This window comes from Mustela erminea, chromosome 9, assembly GCF_009829155.1.
Source record: "Mustela erminea isolate mMusErm1 chromosome 9, mMusErm1.Pri, whole genome shotgun sequence".
NCBI classification, from domain to species: Eukaryota; Metazoa; Chordata; class Mammalia; order Carnivora; family Mustelidae; genus Mustela; species Mustela erminea.
The window spans coordinates 108923320-108943267 of NC_045622.1; the positions used below are offsets into that span (position 1 = coordinate 108923320).

A 19948-nucleotide genomic window follows, 5' to 3' on the forward strand; every position below is an offset into this window, starting at 1 on the left:
CGCCAGGAACTCCCCCACCCCCACCCCCGCAGACCCCGGCCGGGCTGAGACCGGGGTCCGCCAGAAGCTGCCCCTGGCTGCTTCCCCGGCGCGCGGGGTTGCCAAGGCGACTGAGCAGCGCCCCCCGCCTGCCCCCGGCGGGCGCCGGCCGGGCTGCGGTTGCCATGGCTGCGGGAGGCAAGGGGGCGCGCGGCCCGACGCCCCGCCCCGCCCCGGCGAGCCCCGCCCGCCCGGCCCGCCCTCCACGCCGCCTGCGCCGCCGCCGCGACTGCCGCCCGGCGCGGGGGCTGCGGGGCGCACCTCGGCGCGGACAGAGGCGAGGGGCCGCACCAGGCCTGGAGCCGAGGCGGGGCCGGGTCGCCCCCGCCGCGCCCGCCCTCCCTCCCGCGATGCAGCGCTGAAGCCCAGCATGGCCGGCCCGGGCCCCACCTTCCCGCTGCACCGGCTCGTCTGGGCGAACCGGCACCGCGAACTGGAGGCCGCGCTGCACAGCCGCCAGGTGAGACCCACCGGGCACCCTGGCTCTCCTCTGCGTAACCCGCTCAAAGCCGCGGTCTCCACCCTGGAGGCCGAAGCCCGGGTCACTGCCCCTCTCGCTTGAGCCTCTGGCCTGGGCGTCCAGCGCTGGGCCTTGCCCCGCCCGTCTGCCCGCTTCACACTGCATCCAACCCCCGAATTCGCGCCACACCACCCCGGAGCCAGGGTGAGGGCGGCCAGCCTGGTTCTGGTCCCCAGGCCCCTCCGAACTCTTGACATCTGCGGCTGCACCTCTCCCTGACCAGGCTGCTTGACCAGGGCCCACCGCCTGACCCCCAGCTCTCTTCCTGGGAAGGCAGGAGAGGTGGGCAGGCCTTCCCACCTGCTCCCTCCCCGCCCCGCCCCCCCCCTCCAAGGAGGACACAGAGGCTCCCCTCAGCCATTTCCATGGCCTGTTCGCTGTCTTTATTTCCCAACCATGACCCCCAACCATGTTCAGCCTGTGGCCTCCTTGCTTCTCTTGACTTGCCCTGCGCTGAGTGTCCCATCTTCCCCAGCACGACATTGAACAGGAGGACCCCCGGGGGCGCACTCCCCTGGAGCTGGCTGTGTCCCTGGGGAACCTGGAGTCCGTGAGAGTCCTCCTTCGACACAATGCCAATGTGGGCAAAGAGAGCTGCCAGGGCTGGGCAGGTACTGCAGAGGGCAGAGGGGCCCCCCTGAGGCTGGCAGTGGGGTTGGTGCGTGGCAGTGAGTGGCCAGGCCTGAGGCCTTGGATGGAGCTGCCCTCAGCGGCCTGGTGCCCCCAGTCCTGCAGGAGGCAGTCAGCACTGGGGACCCCGAGATGGTACAGCTGGTGCTCCAGTATCGGGACTACCAGAGGGCCACACAGAGGCTGGCTGGCATTCCAGAACTACTCAACAAACTCCGCCAGGTATGGTTGGGCACGGGGGTGTGGCCGGACAGGAGGGGCGGGGAGCCCCGTCAAGGGGCTGTGACAGACTGCATGGCAGTCTGGTCCTTCTGGTCACCCGCCAGTCGCTACTCGCTTGGTCTGCGCAGCGGGCTTTCCCATCACTGCCGACGACGTCCCTCTCTCTCTCAACCCCAGTCCAGGGTCATGTAGGAAAGAGGAGTCCTGGCCCACAGGGGTGAGATGGGCGAGATGGGGGCCCTTTAGGAGGAAAGCCGTTGCCGACGTCAGGGGTCCTGGTGCCAGAAATCTCCACGGAGCTTTAGATGTGGGCCTCCTGGTGAATGCCTGTTTCCTGGGGGGACAGTTTCATCTGACGCAGTGGCTGCAGCCGGATGCCCCGGAGTGCCTGTCTGTCCTTACGCATGGGGGGCAGGTCCAGGGGGTCATTGTGCCCTCTTTACAGATGCGGACTCTGGGACCCAGAGGGAACAAGAACCCCCCGCAGGGTCCCTCTGCAGGCCAGTGGCCAGGTGGACACTGACCTCCAGGCTCCAGATACTTATAGTCTGTTTCTTCTGAGACCTTTTTAGGGCCCCACTTCGCCCGTTTCCTGGGTGGGGTGTGGTTGTAGTGGGGGCGTAGCTGGGACACAGCACTTTGAGACTTGCCCACGGGCGGGACTCCCAGAGCAGGACTGCAGATCAGGAGCTGCCTAGGCCCGCGGGTCCTCCGCGCCTGACCCCTCAGCCGCTCTGGTCTATCTCAGGCTCCCGATTTCTACGTGGAGATGAAGTGGGAGTTCACCAGCTGGGGTGAGTGAGGACCTCTTGGCTTCCAGGGGCCTGAGGGGCAGGTGGAAATCTATGGGCGAGAACCATGGTGATGCCCATCCTCCCTACAGTGCCTCTCGTGTCCAAGATGTGCCCGAGTGACGTGTACCGAGTGTGGAAGCGGGGGGAGAGCCTGCGGGTGGACACCAGTCTGCTGGGCTTCGAGCACATGACCTGGCAGCGTGGCAGGAGGAGCTTTATCTTCAAGGGCCGGGGTGAGCTCTGGGGATCTCCGGGGGACTCGCTGCGGGCGTGAGGCAGGCCACTGCCCTCCTGCTCCCGGACTCTCCCGTGGCCTGTGAGGACCGTGCTGTTCCTTTCCTCTCTCTGTGGAAACGGAGGTTGAGGGTGGAGGGGACCCAGGGGGCTGGGGCCTGGCCCACTTAGCAGCCGGTGGCTACGGGCAGCACGGTGGCCCTTTCCCCGCCATCTGGGGCCTGGCACTGACTTGCGCCCCTCACGCACCCGTGCCGGTGGGCAGAGGCAGGAGCCTTGGTGATGGAAGTGGACCACGACCGGCAGGTGGTGCACACCGAGACGCTGGGGCTCGCCCTGCACGAGCCGGAAGCGCTGCTGGCCGCCATGCGACCCAGCGAGGAGCACGTGGCCAGCCGGCTCACCTCGCCTATCGTCTCCACCCACCTGGACACGCGCAATGTGGCCTTCGAGAGGTCAGTTGGGGCCCGGCCGCACCGTGGGCCCTGGTTCAGGCCTCTGGGAGGGTGAGCTGCTCACAGAGGCTGCTCAGGTTGGGGCAGGGCTCCCTGCAGGCCCGGGGTCCCACCCAGACCGCCTGCATGTCCCTTCGGGCCCCGGCACGCCTGCCCAAGGGCAGCTGTCTTCCTGGGGCGGAGGCTAGGTCAGGGAGGCCCAGCGTCTTGACTTCTGTCCTCGTGTGTCTTCCCATCACAACAAGGACTTGAGGCTGTGGTTCAGGGCAGCTCTTTGCCCCAGTGTGGGTTTCTCAGTAGTCTGGCAGTTTCTGGGCCAGAGTCCTTTGTGGGTAGCCTAGGAATCTGACCCTACCGGCCAGGCTGTTCTCTCTCTGACAACATATGTCTCAGTTCCTGGAGCAGACTTCAGAAATACCTTTTTGAAAAACAAACAAACAGCTTTATCAGAATATAATTTCATATCGTGAACAGTTCACCTACTGAAAGTGCGATTCAGTGGTTTTTAGTGTTTGCAGAAATGTCCCATCGCCACAGTCAATTCCAAAACATTGTCATCACCCCAAAAAGAAATCCTGTAGCTACCAGCTCCCTTGCCCTCACCCCCTTCCCCAACCCTAGGCAACCACTGACTCACTTTCCCTGGAGATTTCCTGATTCTGGACTCTTCCCTGAGCGGAACCGTGCACTAGTGGTCTCGTGTGACCTCTTTCCCTGAGAACGTTTTCAGACTTCACCCAGGCGGTACTGTGCACCTGCTTCACTCCTGGGATTGCTGTCCATTGTGTGCCTCGCTCGCATTTTAATTATTCACTCACCTACTGACGGACATCAGGATTGTTTCCATGTTTCGCCTTTATGAATGTTTCTGTAAACGTTCATATACGAGGCTTTGTGTGGACATGGTTTCCATTTCTCTCAGGTGTATACCGGGGAGTAGAATTGCTAGGTCATCTGGAAACCAGATGTTTAATTGCTTGAAGAACTGTCAGACCATTTACCAAGGGGGCTGCAACATTTTCCGTCCCCTACACCCCGGGGGACAAGGGTTCTATTTCCTTCGAGTCCTCACCGGCACTGGTGTCCATTTACTTATTTTTGGATTATAACCACCCTAGTGGGTGTGAGAAGGGGTATTTCGTCACACTGTGATTTGCATTTCCTTCATGATGCATAATGTGGAGAACCTTTTCATGTGCTCATTGGCCAATTATAGCTGTTTTTTGGGGGATGTGTCTATTCAGATCCTTTGCGCATTTAAAAAATCGTGTTCTCTTTTTACCGTTGAGTTGCAGGAGTTCTTTGCATATTCTAGATCTAAGTCCCTCTCAGCTATATGATTCGCAGGTATTTTCTCCCGTTCTGTGGGCTGACTTTTCACTCTCTTGACTGTGTCCTTTGAACACTTTTAATTTTCGTGAAATACAATTTATGCATTTTTTTTTCCTCTCGTCGCCTGTTCTTCCAGCATCCTATCTAAAAACGTTTTGTCAAATCTAGAGTCACACAGATTTCTCCTGTGTTTTCTTCTGAGAGCTTTTTAGGTTTAGCTCTTACATTTTGGTCTTCGATCCATTTTGAATTAACGTGTGTGTATGGTGTGACGAAAGGGTCCGACTTCATTGTTTTGCGGGTGGACCCGCTTGTCCCAGCACCATGCGTGCAAGACTCCTCTCTCTCATTGAATGGGCTTGGCACACTTGTGGCAGATCAGGCGACCACAGATGTGTGGGTTTATTTCTGGTCTCTCAGTTCTAGTCCGCCGGCCTAGATGTCGGTCCTTGTGCTAGTACCGCACTGTCTTAGTAAGTGTTCCTTATGGTAAGTTTTGAAATCGGAAAGTGTGAGCATTTTGACTTGGTTCTTCTCGCTCAGGATTATTTTGGGTATTCTGGGTCCCTTGCAATTTCTTTCTTTTTATTTTTTATTTTATTTTATTTTATTTCCCTTGCAATTTCATAGGAATTCCAGATCCATTTTGTCAGTTTCTACCAAGAAGTTGCCAGGTGGGATATTTTTTTTTTTAAGATTTTATTTATTTATTTGATCACAAGTAGGTGATCAAATAAATTACAAATAGGTGGGGAGATCACAAGTAGGTGGGGGAGGGTGGGAAGCAGGCCCACCGATGCGGGGCTTGATCCCAGGACCCTGAGATCATGATCTGAGCCAAAGGCAGAGGCTTAACCCACTGAGCCACCCAGCCGCCCCGCCAGGTGGGATCCTGACAGGGTTTGCGTTGAATCTGTGACTCAGTTTGGGGCGTGCTGTCCTCTTGGCAGTGTTGAGTGTCTTCTCCCAAGACCGTGTGATCATTTCCCACTTACTTAGGTCTTTCATTTTTTTTCTCAATGTTGTCATTTAGAGTTCTAAATTTCCCTCTAACCACTGCTTTCGCTGCATCCCACGAGTTTTGAGTATTGTATCTTTACTTTCACTTCTCTCAAAGCATTTTCTGATTTCTCTTTTGGTTTATTCATTGACCCTTGGGGGTTTTTTTTAGGAGTGTGTTTACTTTCTACACATTTGTGAGTTTCCCAGATCTTTATTCTTTTATTGGTTTCTTATTTCATTTTCTCACGTTTGGAGAACATACTTTGTATGACTTTTCTCCTTTCGGTTTTGTCGAGGCTCCTTTTATGGCCTAGCATGTGGTCCATCCCGAAGGACGTTCCATGTGCACCTGAGAAGAATGTGTGTTCTGTTCTTGGGTGGAGTGTTCTAAGAAAGTCTATTAAGTCTGGTTTACAGGGTTGTTCAAGTCTTCTGTTTTCTTGTTGATCTTTTGTCTCCTTGTCCTAACCATAATCAATAGTGGGGTATTGATGTCTCGCAACCATTATTGTTGATTCGGACACATTTTTATTTTTCACTTTTTATTCTGGGAAACTTGAAACACGTGTGAAAGAAGAGAGAATAGCATGTCCTCATCGCCCAACTTTAACACTTCACGGGTGTTCTGTCAATCTTGTTGAATCTGTCCTTCCTTGCTTTTTCCTTTTTTTCTCTGGACTACTTTATTTTATTTTTAGAGAGGGAGCGAGAGGTGGGGGAAGGGCAGAGAGCGAGAGAATCTTAAGCAGGCTTCGTGCCCACCGTGGAGCCCAATACGGGACTCAGTCTCTTGACCCCGAGATTATGACCACAGCCAAAATCAAGAGTTGGACGCTCAGCTGACGGAACCCCCCAGGCGCCCCTTCCCTGGACTTTTTTTTTTTTTTTTGAAGATTGTATTTATTTATTTATTTGAGAGAGATCACAAGTAGGCAGAGAGGCAGGCAGAGAGAGAGAGAGGGAGAGAGGAGGAAGCAGGCTCCCTGCTGAGCAGAGAGCCTGATGTGGGGCTCCATTCCAGGACCCTGGAATCGTGACCAGAGCCAAAGTCAGAGGCTTTACCCCACTGAGCCACCCAGGCACCCCAACTTTTTTTTCTTTTTTTTTAAGATTTTATTTGTTTGACAGAGAGATCACAAGGAGGCAGAGAGACAGGCAGAGAGACTGGCAGAGAGAGAAGCAGGGGAAGCAGGCTCCCCGCCGAGCAGAGAGCCCAATGCGGGGCTCCATCCCAGGACCCTGAGATCATGACCTGAGCTGAAGGCAGAGGCTTAACCCACTGAACCACCCAGGCGCCCCTGGACTTTTTTTTTTTTTTAAGATTTTATTTCCTTGAGAGAGAGAATGAGAGAGAGCACATGTGGGAGGAGGGGCAGAGGGAGAGGGACAGGCAGACCCCCAGTGAGCAGGGCTCGATCCCAGGACCCCAGGACCATGACCTGAGCCAAAATCAGATGCTTAACCCACTAGGCACCCCGGCGCCCCTTCCCTGGACTATTTTTAAAGCACCTCCCAGATGTCACGTCACTTTAACAGTAAATGCTTCTGCACACGACTCTAACCGATCAGGAGGTTTATAAAGCCAGCCCCAACGCCATTATCACACCTACCGAAGTTACTGATCATTCCTCAGTACCCGTTTAGCGCCCAGTCCCTGTTCGAGTGTCCAGGCATCCTCCGCAAGGCCCTTGCGTTTCACAGTGGGAAGGCGAATTGGAAGGGGTCTCTGGAAGGGAGAGAGAAGGGAGGCGCTGGCTAGGGTCGAGGGGCACCGGCCCTCACGAGCTCTGTTTGGTCTGTTGCAGGAACAAATGTGGTATCTGGGGCTGGCGGTCTGAGAAGATGGAAACCGTTAGCGGCTACGAGGCCAAGGCAGGAGAGGCTAGTGGTGGGGGCTGGGGTAGGAGACGAGGCCCAGGAGCTCCTCCGCTTCTCCACATCCACCCACGTGGAGGAGAGACAGCGCAGCCCGTGGGCTCTGGGAGCCTGGTGCGGCCGTGGGAACTCAGGGGGGCCCGAGTGCCCAGGCCCCGCCGAGCACGTTGGGGATCACCCCAGCACGGGCCCTGACCCCGGTTACCGAGATGACACGAGGAGTGCTTTCCCCTCACGACTGAGTCCCCACGGTTCAGAGCCGCCACCTCCTCCGTGGTGGGGGGCGAGAGCCCGTCTGTCCCTGCAGAGAGGAGGACCTGGGTCCTGCACTGGTGAGGCTGAGTGTGGGGAACAGGCTCTGAGCCCTCAGCTCCTGCCGTGTCCCCCCTGCTCCCCAGGTATACAGTGCCACCAATGTGGAGCTGGTGACACGCACCCGCACGGAGCACCTCTCGGACCAGGACAAGTCGAGGAGCAAAGGTAAACCCAGGTGCGCCTGCCTGCTGCCTCCCGCCGCATGCTGGGGTCCCTGGTCCGGGGTCGGGGCCGCAACCTCTGGGACAAGCTGGGAGGCCTCCCCGTTCCCATGTGTTCTGTCTCCCACCCACAGGAGGCTCCCGGAGTGGATGGGGGTGTGGTGGGGGAGGGGACGGTCTGGGGGCAGTGGCCCAAAGTCTCCTCAAGGGCTCCACCCTTTCTCCTTAGCAGGGAAGACTCCATTCCAGTCCTTCCTCGGGATGGCCCAGCAGCACTCCTCCCACAGCGGGGTGAGCCAGGCCCAGGGGGGTGGGCGCCACGGGCAGGGGCCCACTGGGCGGGGCCGGGCAGGCACCCTCCTGAACACTGAGTGTGGTCGTGGGGCCCTCCCAGGCTTCTGTGCAACAGGCCGCCAGCCCCACCAACCCCACAGCCATTTCCCCCAGTGAATACTTCGATCCCAACTTCAGCCTGGAGTCGAGAAACATCGGCCGCCCCATTGAGATGTCCAGCAAAGTGCAGAGGTGAGGTCTTGCAGCTGGCTTGGGGACTTCCCTCAGGGATGGGGACCCTGGCTGGCGTGGTCCCCCTGAGCCCTTACAGACTCCTGTCACACATGGGGCCCACCAGAGTGGGGAGACCCACTCACCCAGCCGGCTTCCTGCTAGGTTCTCCTTGGGGACTGGGGTCAAGTCTGCTTATCTGCGGTTGTTGGCACCCAGCTCAGGGCTGGGCCCAGAGGACTGGTTACACTTCTTTGGCGAATGAGTGAATGAATGGGCGGGCGGTGCCACCCCCCATTTATGGTTCTCTGTTCAGTGCCAGCTTGGGGCAGAGGGAAGGGCCTCATAGCTGTACCGTCTCTGGACTCTGTGGCCCCAGGAAATGTCTTCCCCTCCAAGAGTCTGTTCTCCTCAGTAGAATAACAGTCACACTAGTCACCAGGGCACTGGGAGCCAGGAGCCAGGACGTAGAGCTTACGATGGGCCCAGCACTGTCACAGGGGCCGCAGGTGGACTCAGCCACTGAGTGGCAGAGTAGAGCTTCAGACCCTGTAGTCCTGTCCTCTGGGCTTTGCTGGACCCCAAAATATGGCAGATGTGAGGTGCTGGGCGGCTGTAGGCCGAGGAGGAGGACGGGGCTGTGGAGGAGGCCCTGACTGAAGCCAGTAGCCCGGCCCTGCCCACCTCTTCCAGACGAGCTGAGGCTCCCCTAGGCCCCAGCTTAGGGCTCAGGGTCCCACCCTGGGGGGACGGCTGGGGCAGTAGGGCCAGAAGGACATAAGCTCCCTGGGGGAGGCAGGTGGGGACAGCTGAGCAGACAGGAGGCCAGCTCAGGCTTGGCAGAGAGCGTGAGTAAAGCAGGTGTCCAGGGCGGGTGAGTCTTAGCAGACCAGCCACCAGAGCTTCCTTGACGTCCTGTACAGGTTCAAGGCCACACTGTGGCTGAGTGAGGAGCACCCGCTCTCCCTGGGTGACCAGGTGACACCCATCATTGACCTGATGGCCATCAGCAACGCCCACTTTGCCAAGCTGCGTGACTTCATCACCCTGCGCCTCCCCCCTGGCTTCCCGGTCAAGATTGGTGAGGACCGGCCTGCGGCCCCAGCGGCGGGGGGTGGCCGCTGGCCCCGGGGCTCAGTGGCTCAGGCTCACTGCCTCCTCACAGAGATTCCCCTCTTCCACGTGCTCAACGCCCGCATCACCTTCAGCAACCTGTGTGGCTGCGACGAGCCCCTGAGCTCCGTGTGGGTGCCGGCCTCCGGCTCCGGCGGCCCGGGATCAGGTACCTGCGCGGCAGGGAGGCCGCCCCGCTCCCCTGAGCCCCGAGCCCCCGGGGCTGAGTGCAGCCCTCCTCCTGCACAGGGAGCCCTTTCCCGTGCGAGGTGGACCCCGCCGTGTTCGAGGTGCCCGAGGGGTACAGCGTGCTGGGTGCAGAGCGCAGCGAGCCCCTCCGCGACGAGGACGACGACCTGCTGCAGTTTGCCATCCGGCAGAGCCTGCTGGAGGCGGGCGCGGAGGCCGAGCAGGTGGGACGCGGGCAGGCCCAGCCCACCTGGGTGCTGGCAGGGGCGGCCGGCGTGACAGCTCCGGTCTTCGTCTGCCGCAGGTGACCGTCTGGGAAGCGCTGACCAACACCCGGCCCGGGGCGGCTCCTGCCCAGGCTGCCGCTTACGAGGAGCAGCTTCAGCTGGAGCGGTGAGGCCCTCCAGGACCTACCAGGATGTCCCGGCCTGTCCTTCCCCGAGGAGGCTGCCAGCCGGGGGTCCTTGGCTGGTGGCGGTGGGGAGTGGGGAGGGGCGGGTCCCGGGATCCCATGCCCTCTTCAGGGCCGCCCTTGGTGAGCAGTGCTGCCTACCACCGGAGGGAGCATGAGGATGGGGGAGACGGGGCCCCTCACCCCGCGTCCCAGCCACCCTGTCCTTGCCCTTGTACAACCTCCATAGCCGTGACCCTGCCCTTAGCCTTTTTCCCCAGCCCCAGTGCTCACTGGTCTGCCCTCCCTCTCACGCCTTGTCTGGAAGGGCCCTCCAAGAAAGCCTGCGGATGTCCACGGAGCCCAGTGGCCCAGAATCCCCTCACAGGACACCCCCGGCCCCGGCACCCCCAAGCTTTGAGGAACAGCTTCGCCTGGCCCTGGAGTTGTCCTCGAGGGAGCAGGAGGAGCTGGAACGACGGGGCCAGCAGGAGGAGGAGGACTTAGAGAGGATCCTGCAGCTCTCGCTCACCGAGCACTGAGCCCCGAGCCCCTGGGAGGGCTGTCTGGGCTGCTCCCCACCTGCTTTTGTAACTTATTTATTTATAAACTCTCTGCTGCTGAGCTGGGGGCCTGGGGCCCTGGAGGTGGGCCTGCAGTGGAGACCGAGGTGGAAATAAAGAGACTTTCAGCAGCAGACTTACTCTGCTCCATGGGGAGACGGGGTGGGGGGCAGGGGAGGTGACACTGAGGGGAGACGCTGCGGGCAATGGCGGCGGACCTGGGTTTGAATCCTGGCTGTGGCCCCTTTAGTGTCTCTGAGCCTCAGTTTCCTCAGCTGTAAAATGGGGCCCTACGCACTCCCCAGGCCTGTTGCCAGGATGAAATGAACCCACATAGGTCAAGTCCCTTACAGAGTCAGTGCTCCATAAATCTCAGTTCCCTGGAACCTGTTTCCCTGCCTACCCCCAACCCCGCTGGAGACCCAGGTTCCTCCTCTAACTCCCTGGGTCTTTCCCAGAACCCACCTGTGCTCCTGTCCAAGAGGGGGAGGGGCGGGGCCTCCAGACTAGCCCCCGCCAGCTGGGAGGAGCCCCTGCGCCCCAGGTCTGGGTTCCTGCACTGACCCCAGCATCTTCTATCCGATTAGTTTCGGACAAGTCACTTCCCTCTGCTGCAGCTCAGCCCTGCTTACCTCCGAGGTGGCCCTGAGGGTACCCCGTGAGCTGCAAGGGTTAGTTCTACACACCGCCTGATTCCTCCTGAAGCTCTGCATGTCTTCCAATGATTCGTGCACAGAGTGGAAGCAGGAGGGCCAATCAGCAAGGAGAAATAATTTTGGGGTGCCCCCCCAACTTAAGACTCACTGTGTTTGATCCTCTCCAAGACCTGTGTCCCCAGCCCCGCCTCCCTGGGACCCATCCATCTCCTCTAGGTAATAGCGCCGTTGAGGTCCAAAGCATAACTCAGGTGACCTAAGTGGGCGGAGCCGGGAGGGCAGGGGCAGGGACGCCTCCCGGGAGGAGGGACCAACCCCAGAACGGAGCCGGCAAGTTGCAGGACCTCTGGACACTTCCCTCCCGCAGCCCTCCGCACCTGCGCCCCGCCCCGGGTCCGCCCCCAATCTCTCCGGGGGCGGGGGCGAGGCGACCCAACCGGAGGAGTCGCGAAGGGAGGGGCTGCGGCCGCTCCGTGCTGGCTCCGCAGGCTGGGCTGGACGAGTGTCTGGCCCTTTAAGGGCCGCCCCCGAGGAGGTGCCAGGCCCTGGTGGCTCCGGTCTCTCCTTCCTGGTCCTGCGGGGCAGGGACTGTCGGTAGAGCTGTGGGAGGGCAAAGTGCCCGGACCGGCCCAGGTGTCTCCCCGCCAGGCCCTATGGCCCTGGTCACCGTGAGCCGCTCACCCCCCGCCAGCGGCCACTCCACGCCTGTGGGGCCCACGGTAAGTCTGGCTTTGCTGTGGTCCGGCCCACGCAGTTGACTGCCAGCTGGGCCTGGGGGAGCACGTCCTGCCCACTGCCAGTCTTCCCTTGAGCCTGGGGGTGCGGGGAGGGGGACCCCAAGGATCATGCTGGAGCGGATTGGGAGGGGGTCTTGAGGCTCCCAGGAACTCAGACCAAAGACCTGGAGCCCCAAAGCGCCAGCCCGGACAGCAGAGGCCCTGCCCACTTCCAGGCGCAGATCTGGGCCAACCCCTTGGACACCTCCAACACCCCCACCCACTCTCACCCCACGCTGCCCTACCTGGACCTGGGCCCAGGCTCCCCCAGTGCCTCCGGGTGGGGAGGGGACTGGAGTGGACTGGAACCGGAAGGGATCTGACACCTTCCCTGGTTCTAGTCCTTAGTTGTGGGGGGAGGTGATCCCACCCCACTCCTAGCAGCCCTGAGAGCAGAGAGGAGGGTCCTGGCCACTGCCCTGCCCGCCTCACTCTGCCCTGGGGGCCGCTTTCTCAGCAGGACCAGGCATCCAGGCGGAGAAGCCGGCTCCAGAGAAGGTGAGCTCTTCTCCCCAACACAGACACCCACATCCAGCTGCCAGGCTTGGCCACTGCCACCTTGGAGGACTCACAGCCAAAGCCAACTACTGACTGTGCGGGGCAGTGTTGGCAGCGGGCACGGCTGGTGGGCGCAGTCGGCTTGCAGCCCTGACCCGGCTGCTTTTGCTTCCATCTTCCCCCTGGTCACCACCGTCCTGGACCCTGGTTTAGGCCTAGTCACAAACCAAAGTGCAGGTTGAGACCACAGGGCTCGAGGACTCCTGGATTAGGCAGGTGTGAAGAGAAAGGGAGCGACCCTTGCCCCGCCCCCCAATTAGACAAGTGGCTTGAGAGCCTCCAAGACAGTAGTTCCCCAAATGGGGTGGCCTTGGCACTTGGGCATTGGTTAGAAATGCACATTCTCAGGCCTCCACTCCAGACCTACTGACTCTCCAGGGATGGGGCCCAACCCCTGTTTTAAGAACCCTGGTGGGTGATTCGGATGGGGGGTACGAGGGATCCTAATGGCTTACCTGGACCCTGCCAGGCAGAGCTTTGCCGTGCTCCGCGGGGCTGTCTTGAGACTGCAGGATGGAGAGGATGAGGGAGAAGCGGCTGAAGGTGGTCCCGAGGTGGTGGAGAGACCCCCGGGCGAAGAACACCCCCATGGGGACCAGACGGACGACGGGCACGGGCCCCAGAGCCCCAGGAAGCAGGAGCAGGGCCAGCGCCTACATCTCATGGTGGAGCTGCTGAGGCCGCAGGACGACATCCGCCTGGTGCGGGGCGGCCCAGAGCCCCTTGAGAAGGGAGGAGAGCCTGCCCTGGGGTGGGGGGGGCGACGAGGGTGGAAGGGAGCTCGCCCGTGTGTCTGAGTGGGGAGCAGTAACAGGAGCCCCCAAACGCTGGCGAGCCTGCCGTCTCAGCTGGTCGGTTTGACGGGGCACAGTCAAGTCTTGGGGTCTCTGGCAGGGTGGGAATCGGTGGGGGGAGGTCTGTCCTGCTTGAGCCCAGTAGGGCCGGCTTAGGGCCAAGAGCTGGGAATCACACGGAGACGGGGTTCCGTGCAACCCGCGCCGGCCCTTCCTGACCCCAGGAGTTGCGAAGGCCTGGCCTGGCGCTCAGGAGGGCCTGCTGAGCCAGAGGGGGGCCAGGCACCGGGGGCCCCAGGTGCGAGCCCAAGGACCAGCTCCCAGGCACCTGTGGGGCACCTCACTACCTACTGCAAGGTGGGAAAAACGAAACTGGGAAAAACAAAAGCAGACAGGCTTTCTGCAGCTGAATTTATTCCCTGGACGCACCATCCTTTGTTGGGGATTGTGTCCTCAGTATTTCCGGGGTGAGAAACCTTTCTGGAATCGAATGATGGCGATGGCAAATGAAGAGGATTTTTTCCTAAGCCCCTTCCTGGGCAGAAATTGAAAATGGACAATGTCAGGCCCGTTTTCCCCCTCTCTCCATACATATGCCCTTTAAGAAAAAAATCTTCTTAAACGTTTTGTGGGACCATGAAATCCTAAAGTGGGGAATCGTCAGGTGATAGCTCCTAATCTGGTATCTGAGAAGAGGAGGGTTTGTTCTAGGCCCAGGGGTGTGTCAGGCAGGGGTGGGGGGTGCAGGGTCTCCTTGGGCCCCTGTCACCCTGGGCTTCTCGCTTCCCATCTTCCGCAGGCAGCCCAGCTGGAGGCAGCCCGGGCCCCCCGGCTCCGCTACCTGCTGGTCGTTTCCACAAGAGAACACCTGCGCCGGGATGAGACCGTCCTCCTGGGGGTGGACTTCCCGGATAGCAGGTGGGAGCAGGGAGAGGATGGGAGGGGGCGAGGAAGTGAGATGCTGGAGGGCAACGGCTCTTCTTCTGTCCCCTGCCAGTTCCCCCAGCTGCACCCTGGGCCTGGTCTTGCCTCTCTGGAGTGACACCCAGGTGTACCTAGATGGAGATGGGTAAGAGGTGGCGACTGGGGGAGGAGAAGGGGGAGGGGTGGGGCCCGCAGGGGGACGTGTGTGACGGGGCAGCTGGGCACTGGGGAGCAGAGGACGAACTCTGGGCTGGACATCTGGGGTCTGGGTCTACTCATCCTTACCTTGGATTTGCTGTGTGATCCTAGGCAAGTTGCCTAGCTTCTCTGGGCCTCGGCTACCCCATATCTGGCAAACGAGGCTTATCTTGAAGCCTGGTGACGCGCGTACAGACTCTGAGGACCAGCCTCACGGGGTGGCTCATGGGCTGGCCTCTCAGGGCTCTGTCCCAGAGCCTGGGGTTGGGTCTCACCCGCACCCCATCTCCCTCAGGGGCTTCAGTGTGACATCCGGTGGGCAAAGTCGAATCTTCAAGCCGATCTCCATCCAGACTATGTGGTGAGGGTTAGGATGGCCCCACTCTCACGCCGGCCTCCTCTTCTCAGAGATGGCCGAGGGTCTGGGGAGGGGTGGCGGGGAGGACGGTGTGAGCCCGCCTCTCCCCCGTCCCAGGGCCACGCTCCAGGTGCTGCACCAGGCATGTGAGGCGGCCCTCGGCAGCGGCCTGGTGCCGGGGGGCAGCGCCCTGACCTGGGCTGGACACTACCAGGAGAGACTGAGCTCTGACCAAAGCTGCCTCAACGAGTGGATGGCTATGGCTGACCTGGAGTCCCTGCGGCCCCCCAGCGCCGAGCCCGGCCGGTCAGTGCTGGGAGGGGAGGACAGGGAGGGTGCCGTGGCGGCTTGGGGCAGGGGGCCCGGGACTGACGGGCTCGGCTCCCAGGCCCTCAGAGCAGGAGCAGATGGAGCAGGCGATCCGGGCTGAGCTGTGGGAGGTGCTGGACACCAGTGACCTGGAGAGCGTCACGTCCAAAGAGGTGGGCTCAGTCGGGAGAGCATGGGACTTGAGCTTGGGGTCATGAGTTCAAGCCCCATTTTGGGTGTAGAGTTTACTTTAAAAACAAACAAACAAAACCACCAAAAAGCACAGAAAACCCAAAGAAGTGGGCTGGTGCCAGGGAAGGGGGAGGAACAGGGGTGAGGAGGGAGCGCCCCCCCTACAGAGCAGGGGGAGGGGGCATCTGATGCAGGCCGGTGTCCTCCAACTGGGGCAGAGTTTCCTCTCTTTCTTCCCACCTCCCTTTCCTCCTGTCCTGAGCCGGTCCCCCACACCTGGCCTCAGCTCCTCTGCCTAGACGGGAGGTCAGGCCCTCTGAGGCCCCAGACGGCAGGGTGGGGCATCCGGGCACTTGCAAGGGACCCCCTGAGCCTCGGTGGTGGCGCTGTGGCTCTGCCCGCAGATCCGCCAGGCCCTGGAGCTGCGCCTGGGCCAGCCGCTGCAGCAGTACCGCGACTTCATCGACAACCAGATGCTGCTGCTCATGGCCCAGCAAGACCGCGCCTCCCGCATCTTCCCGCACCTCTACCTGGTGAGCAGCAGCGGGAGGAGGGAGGGGGGAGGCGTGAGGGTGGTGGGCGCGAGGGTGCCGCAAGCCGGGGGCGCGGAGGACGACGCTGCCCTCCCTCCTCCCCCGGCAGGGCTCTGAGTGGAATGCGGCAAACCTGGAGGAGCTGCAGAGAAACAGGTATAGGGCTCTGAGCCCCTCGGATGGTCCGCCTCCCTCGGGGGCTGCTGCTCCCGCAAGGCCTCCAGCCTGAAGGAAGGGCCTGAAGTTCCCTGGGCCCGCTCGCCCTCCGCACACTGTGAGGCCAGCCCCAGCCCCAGGGCCGCAGTCCCACAGGGAAGAGGCGCAGCCGGGCGTCCTGACAGCCTTTCCCAGGCAGGAAAGCGCCTCTCCATAGACCACGTCTCAAGGGAGGAGCATCTGCCCCTCTCCTGGGGACCTGGCCGCCTGCTCTCCTGGGTTCCTGCCATCTGCCCTCTGATTTCCCGGGAAGGCCACGCGGTCTCAGCTTCACTCAAAGCTATTCTCTGACCCCCTGACACCAGAGGGCTTAGCGCTGCGGTCAGCCCGACTCTGGCAGGACCAGAGGGGGCAGCTCCACCCCAGCAGGGCGACAGGATTCGCTCGGGGTCATGGCCACCTCCTCTCCACCTGACCCTCCCAACCAGCCAGGCTACGCCGGGTCTGCGGGCCGATGGGCCTCGCGTGCCCCCACCCCCAGCCCGGCCCCGTCGGCCAGACCTCATGCCCTCCACCGGCCACCGCAGGGTCAGCCACATCTTGAACATGGCCCGCGAGATCGACAACTTCTACCCTGAGCGCTTCGTCTACCACAACGTGCGCCTCTGGGACGAGGAGTCAGCCCAGCTGCTGCCCCACTGGAAGGAGACCCACCGCTTCGTGGAGGCCGCCAGGTGGGGGTCCCCCGGCCTCCCGCGGCTCCCCCCAGCCCAGCTCCAAGTGGTCCCCAGTGCCCTCAACTCCCCCGGCCGGCAGGGCCTCGCTGCGCCCCCTGCCCTTCCCCTATACCCACCGTGCCCGCCCCCACAGGACGCAGGGCACCCGGGTGCTCGTCCACTGCAAGATGGGAGTCAGCCGCTCGGCCGCCACTGTGGTCGCTTACGCCATGAAGCAGTACGGCTGGAGCCTGGAGCAGGCCCTGCGCCACGTGCAGGAGCTCCGGCCCATCGCTCGCCCGAACCCCGGCTTTCTGCGCCAGCTGCAGACCTACCAGGGCATCCTGACTGCCAGGTTCGAGGGGGAGACGGGGGGAGGGGGAGCGTGAGTAGGTGGGTGTCGAGGTTGGCCTTGAGGCTCGGGTGGCCACTGGGTCACTTACGGCTGACTCAGGGCCCCCTCCTTGCAGCCGGCAGAGCCACCTCTGGGAGCAGAAAGCAGGTGGGGCCTCCCCAGAGGAGCCCCTCGCCCCCGATGTCTCTACACCATTCCCGCCTCTTCCGCCAGAGCCGGGGGGCGGTGGGGAGGTGAAGACTATGGGTCCGGAGGAGAGCCAGACAGCCCCGAAAGAAGAGCCTGGGCCACGGCCCCGAATCAACCTCCGAGGGGTCATGAGGTCCATCAGCCTCCTGGAACCTTCCTCGGAGCTGGAAAGCGCCTCAGGGGCCACTGACCTGCCTGAGGTGAGGCTGGGGCCAGGGAGGGAGCCCAGGCTGAGGCCCAGTGAGGGGACAAAAGTAAGGGCAGATGGGGGTAGGAAGGAGAGAGACTAGGACTGGGGCTCGGCTTCCCATGGGGTCGCCCCCCGCCCCCCGGTGGCTCTGTTTTGTCCCCTCCAAGCGGCCAAGGAGACCCAGAGGGGGCCAGTGAGCACACTGCCCTCCACGGGAGCTGGAGAGCAGTCCTGGGGCCGGGGGGATCCGAGGCAGCTTCTGGGCTAAGCCAGCCCTGGGCTGGAGGCTGTGGGCGCTCTTAGCCTGATGAAAGGCTTCGTAAGGGCAGCGCTGCCTGGCCACCCTCCGCAGGCCGGGAGCGGGACAACAACTGCTGACCCCAGAGGAGGGGGACGAGGCGATCTTGGCAGCCCCTCTCTAATCTGAGGGGCAGTCGACCCATCAGAGGGTGGGGTGCGGGGGGTCATGGTACCCACATAGCCAAGTGCTGGCCTCAGCAGTGGACCTTCACGAGTAGAACGAGTAGAAGAGCAGAGGCTGGCTTTGACCGTAGGAAGCCAGACCACCCTGCTATCTCTCTCTCTCTCTCTCTCTCTCACACACACACACACACACACACACACACAGGCCAAGATGGCCAACCTGGAGGAAGGGGAGCTCATCATAGAAGGCGGGAACATTTGGGAGAAGCTTCCTGGAGGAGGTGGCACTGGGTACGGATGGTTGATGGGTGAGGGTGTGATTCCTAAAGGCAGAGTGTCTTCACCCGGTGCCCGGCTCAGAGCCTAGCACCTGGAGGCCCTTAGGACTGGCTGGACAGAGGCAGAGGGAGCAGGGGGAGGAGGAGGAGGGCGCCTCAAGGATATGGCAGGAGTGGGGACGCTCAGGAAGGCTTGGGGGGCCAGGAGGTTGAAGGTGAAGGCCAAGAAGCAGGGACCGTGAGGCTGGGGTGCTGTTTTCTCGCTTGTGGAAATGTGACCCGCAAGTAGCCCAGTCTCTCTGCATTCACTTACCGTTCCACACCTGCCCCTTTCCGGGCTCCGGGCTCAATGCCCCTGCCCTGGAAAGACTTCTCAGTGGTCCTTCTTCTACTCTGACCCTCGCAGGTGTTTTCTTCAAATGAGTCTTCAGAGGAAGACCCTCCAGAGCCCTGCCCTCAGCTCTCAAAGGCCAAGGGAGGCAGGCGGGGTCCTAAGGGGCCTTGGCCAGCCCTGAAGTCCCGCCAGTCTGTGGTCGCCCTCAACAGCGCTGCCCTGGTGGCCACCCGGACCCAGGCCTTCCAGGAGCAGGGGGAGGCTGCGGGTGCCTCCGCACCCCGGCTCCGCGGGAAGGTGGTGAGGCAGGCCAGCGTGGATGGCAGTGGGGAGGAGGGCGAGGCCTGAGCCCTCACACACGCCCGTGGCCCCCAGACACAAATCAGGGGGCCCACACACAGCTCCTGGGATGAGCATCCTTCACTCCTGCCAACCTGCCCACATTCCTTTTAGCCCCCCGCCCAGGTGGCGCCAAGACCCCATCGTCACTACAGCCTCGGCGGCTACGGCCTTAAGTCTCAGACATATCCTCCTCTCCAAGGGCTCACGACCTTCTTTGTCTATAATGGGGATGTGACAGAGACCGAAGATCTCTCTGGGGGCAAGAGCACCTTGCTTCATTCTCAGTCGCTGCCTGAAACATTCACTTGCAGCCACATATGAACACTGAGCTCCCCAGCGCAGAAAAGCCCCTGCTTCCTCCCTCACCCGCTCCCATCTGCCTCACTCCTGCCTCTTTCATTCCTGGGGGCCGCGAGGCCAAAGAACCAGTGGCCCTTAAAGGCAGAGAGTCACCTCAGTCCCCAGGCCCGGAGGCTCTGAGGAGCGGGGAGCTGGCCCGCAGGTGGGGCTGGCGGGCCGGCCTCCCTGGAACAGGCCACAACCGGCCGCGTCTTTTGCTGCTGCCCCCACCCAACTCCCCCACGGGCACTGCGCTGGGTCACAGGACACCAGGCCAAAGAGAGTCTTCTTTTTGTCCTTTATGGCCTCCGGCCAGTTTTTCACAGTCTTAATGGTATCTGGCTTTGTACTTAGAAATAATAAACATTTTCATATTATTTTCACTTTTAGGATAAAGCTGTCTGCCCGCGAGTCTGATCCTTCTCCGGTTACACAAGGAGTCTGGTCTCTCCCAGCTCCCAGGTGTCTTGTGACCGGCCTGTGTGCGGGAGCGGTGGGTCTGGGGTGGAGTGGGAGGAAGAATGGGGAAGAGAAGTGGGGAGACCCGTGCTGCGGCCCTCCTCTCCTAGGGCAGCGCCTGGGTGGATGGTAGCTGCCCACGTGCTCCCCAGGCAGGTTGGTAGGGGTGGGGTGGAGGGGACAAGCCTACACTGGGCAGCAGGTGCTTGGCTCTGTTGGGACAGCTGAAGGGAGTTACCCACGAGAAAGTAGGAGCTGCCGACGCCTATCTGGACAGGACCAAGCCTGTTCCAGAAGCTACGGCTCCTTTTGGACACTTGATTATAGTTCTTTTTTTTTTTTTTAAGATTTTATTTATTTAGGAGCTCCTGGGTGGCTCAGTGGGTTAAAACCCAGCCTTCGGCTCGGGTCATGAACTCAGGGTTCCAGGATCGAGCCCTGCATAGGGCTCTCTGCTCAGCAGGGAGCCTGCTTCCCCCTCTCTCTCTGCCTGCCTCTCTGCCTGCTTGTGATCTCTGTCTGTCAAATTA

At 61.3% G+C, this 19948-nt stretch overlaps 2 protein-coding genes across 8 annotated transcripts; both read left to right on the plus strand.

Moving 5' to 3' along the window:
• Nucleotides 1-236: 236 nt before the first annotated feature.
• ANKRD13D (ankyrin repeat domain 13D) lies at nucleotides 237-10473 on the plus strand. Of its 6 annotated transcripts, none has more exons than XM_032358067.1 (15): nucleotides 237-499; nucleotides 1035-1170; nucleotides 1287-1411; nucleotides 2160-2205; nucleotides 2295-2438; nucleotides 2705-2894; nucleotides 7034-7100; nucleotides 7502-7583; nucleotides 7809-7870; nucleotides 7974-8104; nucleotides 9007-9164; nucleotides 9249-9365; nucleotides 9446-9609; nucleotides 9690-9778; nucleotides 10105-10473. In XM_032358067.1, the coding sequence occupies exons 1-15, from the start codon at nucleotides 410-412 to the stop codon at nucleotides 10316-10318; spliced, it is 1815 nt and encodes a 604-aa protein (XP_032213958.1). In that variant the 5' UTR covers nucleotides 237-409; the 3' UTR covers nucleotides 10319-10473. The 6 variants fall into 6 exon arrangements, with proteins under 6 accessions (XP_032213958.1, XP_032213960.1, XP_032213963.1 ...); XM_032358069.1 differs by having other exon boundaries at nucleotides 7812-7870; XM_032358070.1 differs by having other exon boundaries at nucleotides 386-499; nucleotides 1295-1411.
• A 346-nt stretch (nucleotides 10474-10819) lies between these two features.
• SSH3 (slingshot protein phosphatase 3) lies at nucleotides 10820-19342 on the plus strand. 2 transcript variants are annotated; one of them, XM_032358065.1, is made up of 14 exons: nucleotides 10820-11714; nucleotides 12229-12269; nucleotides 12799-13030; nucleotides 13923-14041; nucleotides 14121-14192; nucleotides 14541-14606; nucleotides 14721-14909; nucleotides 14992-15085; nucleotides 15509-15637; nucleotides 15747-15793; nucleotides 16381-16527; nucleotides 16664-16864; nucleotides 16980-17253; nucleotides 18351-19342. In XM_032358065.1, the coding sequence occupies exons 1-14, from the start codon at nucleotides 11649-11651 to the stop codon at nucleotides 18624-18626; spliced, it is 1953 nt and encodes a 650-aa protein (XP_032213956.1). In that variant the 5' UTR covers nucleotides 10820-11648; the 3' UTR covers nucleotides 18627-19342. The 2 variants fall into 2 exon arrangements, with proteins under 2 accessions (XP_032213956.1, XP_032213957.1); XM_032358066.1 differs by having other exon boundaries at nucleotides 11656-11714; nucleotides 12803-13030.
• The last annotated feature ends 606 nt before the right edge of the window (nucleotides 19343-19948 follow it).

Coding starts and splice junctions, on each gene's coding strand:
- ANKRD13D (XM_032358067.1), top strand. CDS start 410: ATGGCCGGCCCGGGCCCCACCTTCCCGCTGCACCGGCTCGTCTGGGCG. Junction 7,101..7,501: donor TTAGCGGCTACGAGGCCAAG/GCAGGAGAGGCT, acceptor CCTGCTCCCCAG/GTATACAGTGCCACCAATGT. Junction 8,105..9,006: donor ATGTCCAGCAAAGTGCAGAG/GTGAGGTCTTGC, acceptor CGTCCTGTACAG/GTTCAAGGCCACACTGTGGC.
- SSH3 (XM_032358065.1), top strand. CDS start 11,649: ATGGCCCTGGTCACCGTGAGCCGCTCACCCCCCGCCAGCGGCCACTCC. Junction 14,193..14,540: donor GTGTACCTAGATGGAGATGG/GTAAGAGGTGGC, acceptor CATCTCCCTCAG/GGGCTTCAGTGTGACATCCG. Junction 15,794..16,380: donor GAGGAGCTGCAGAGAAACAG/GTATAGGGCTCT, acceptor CGGCCACCGCAG/GGTCAGCCACATCTTGAACA.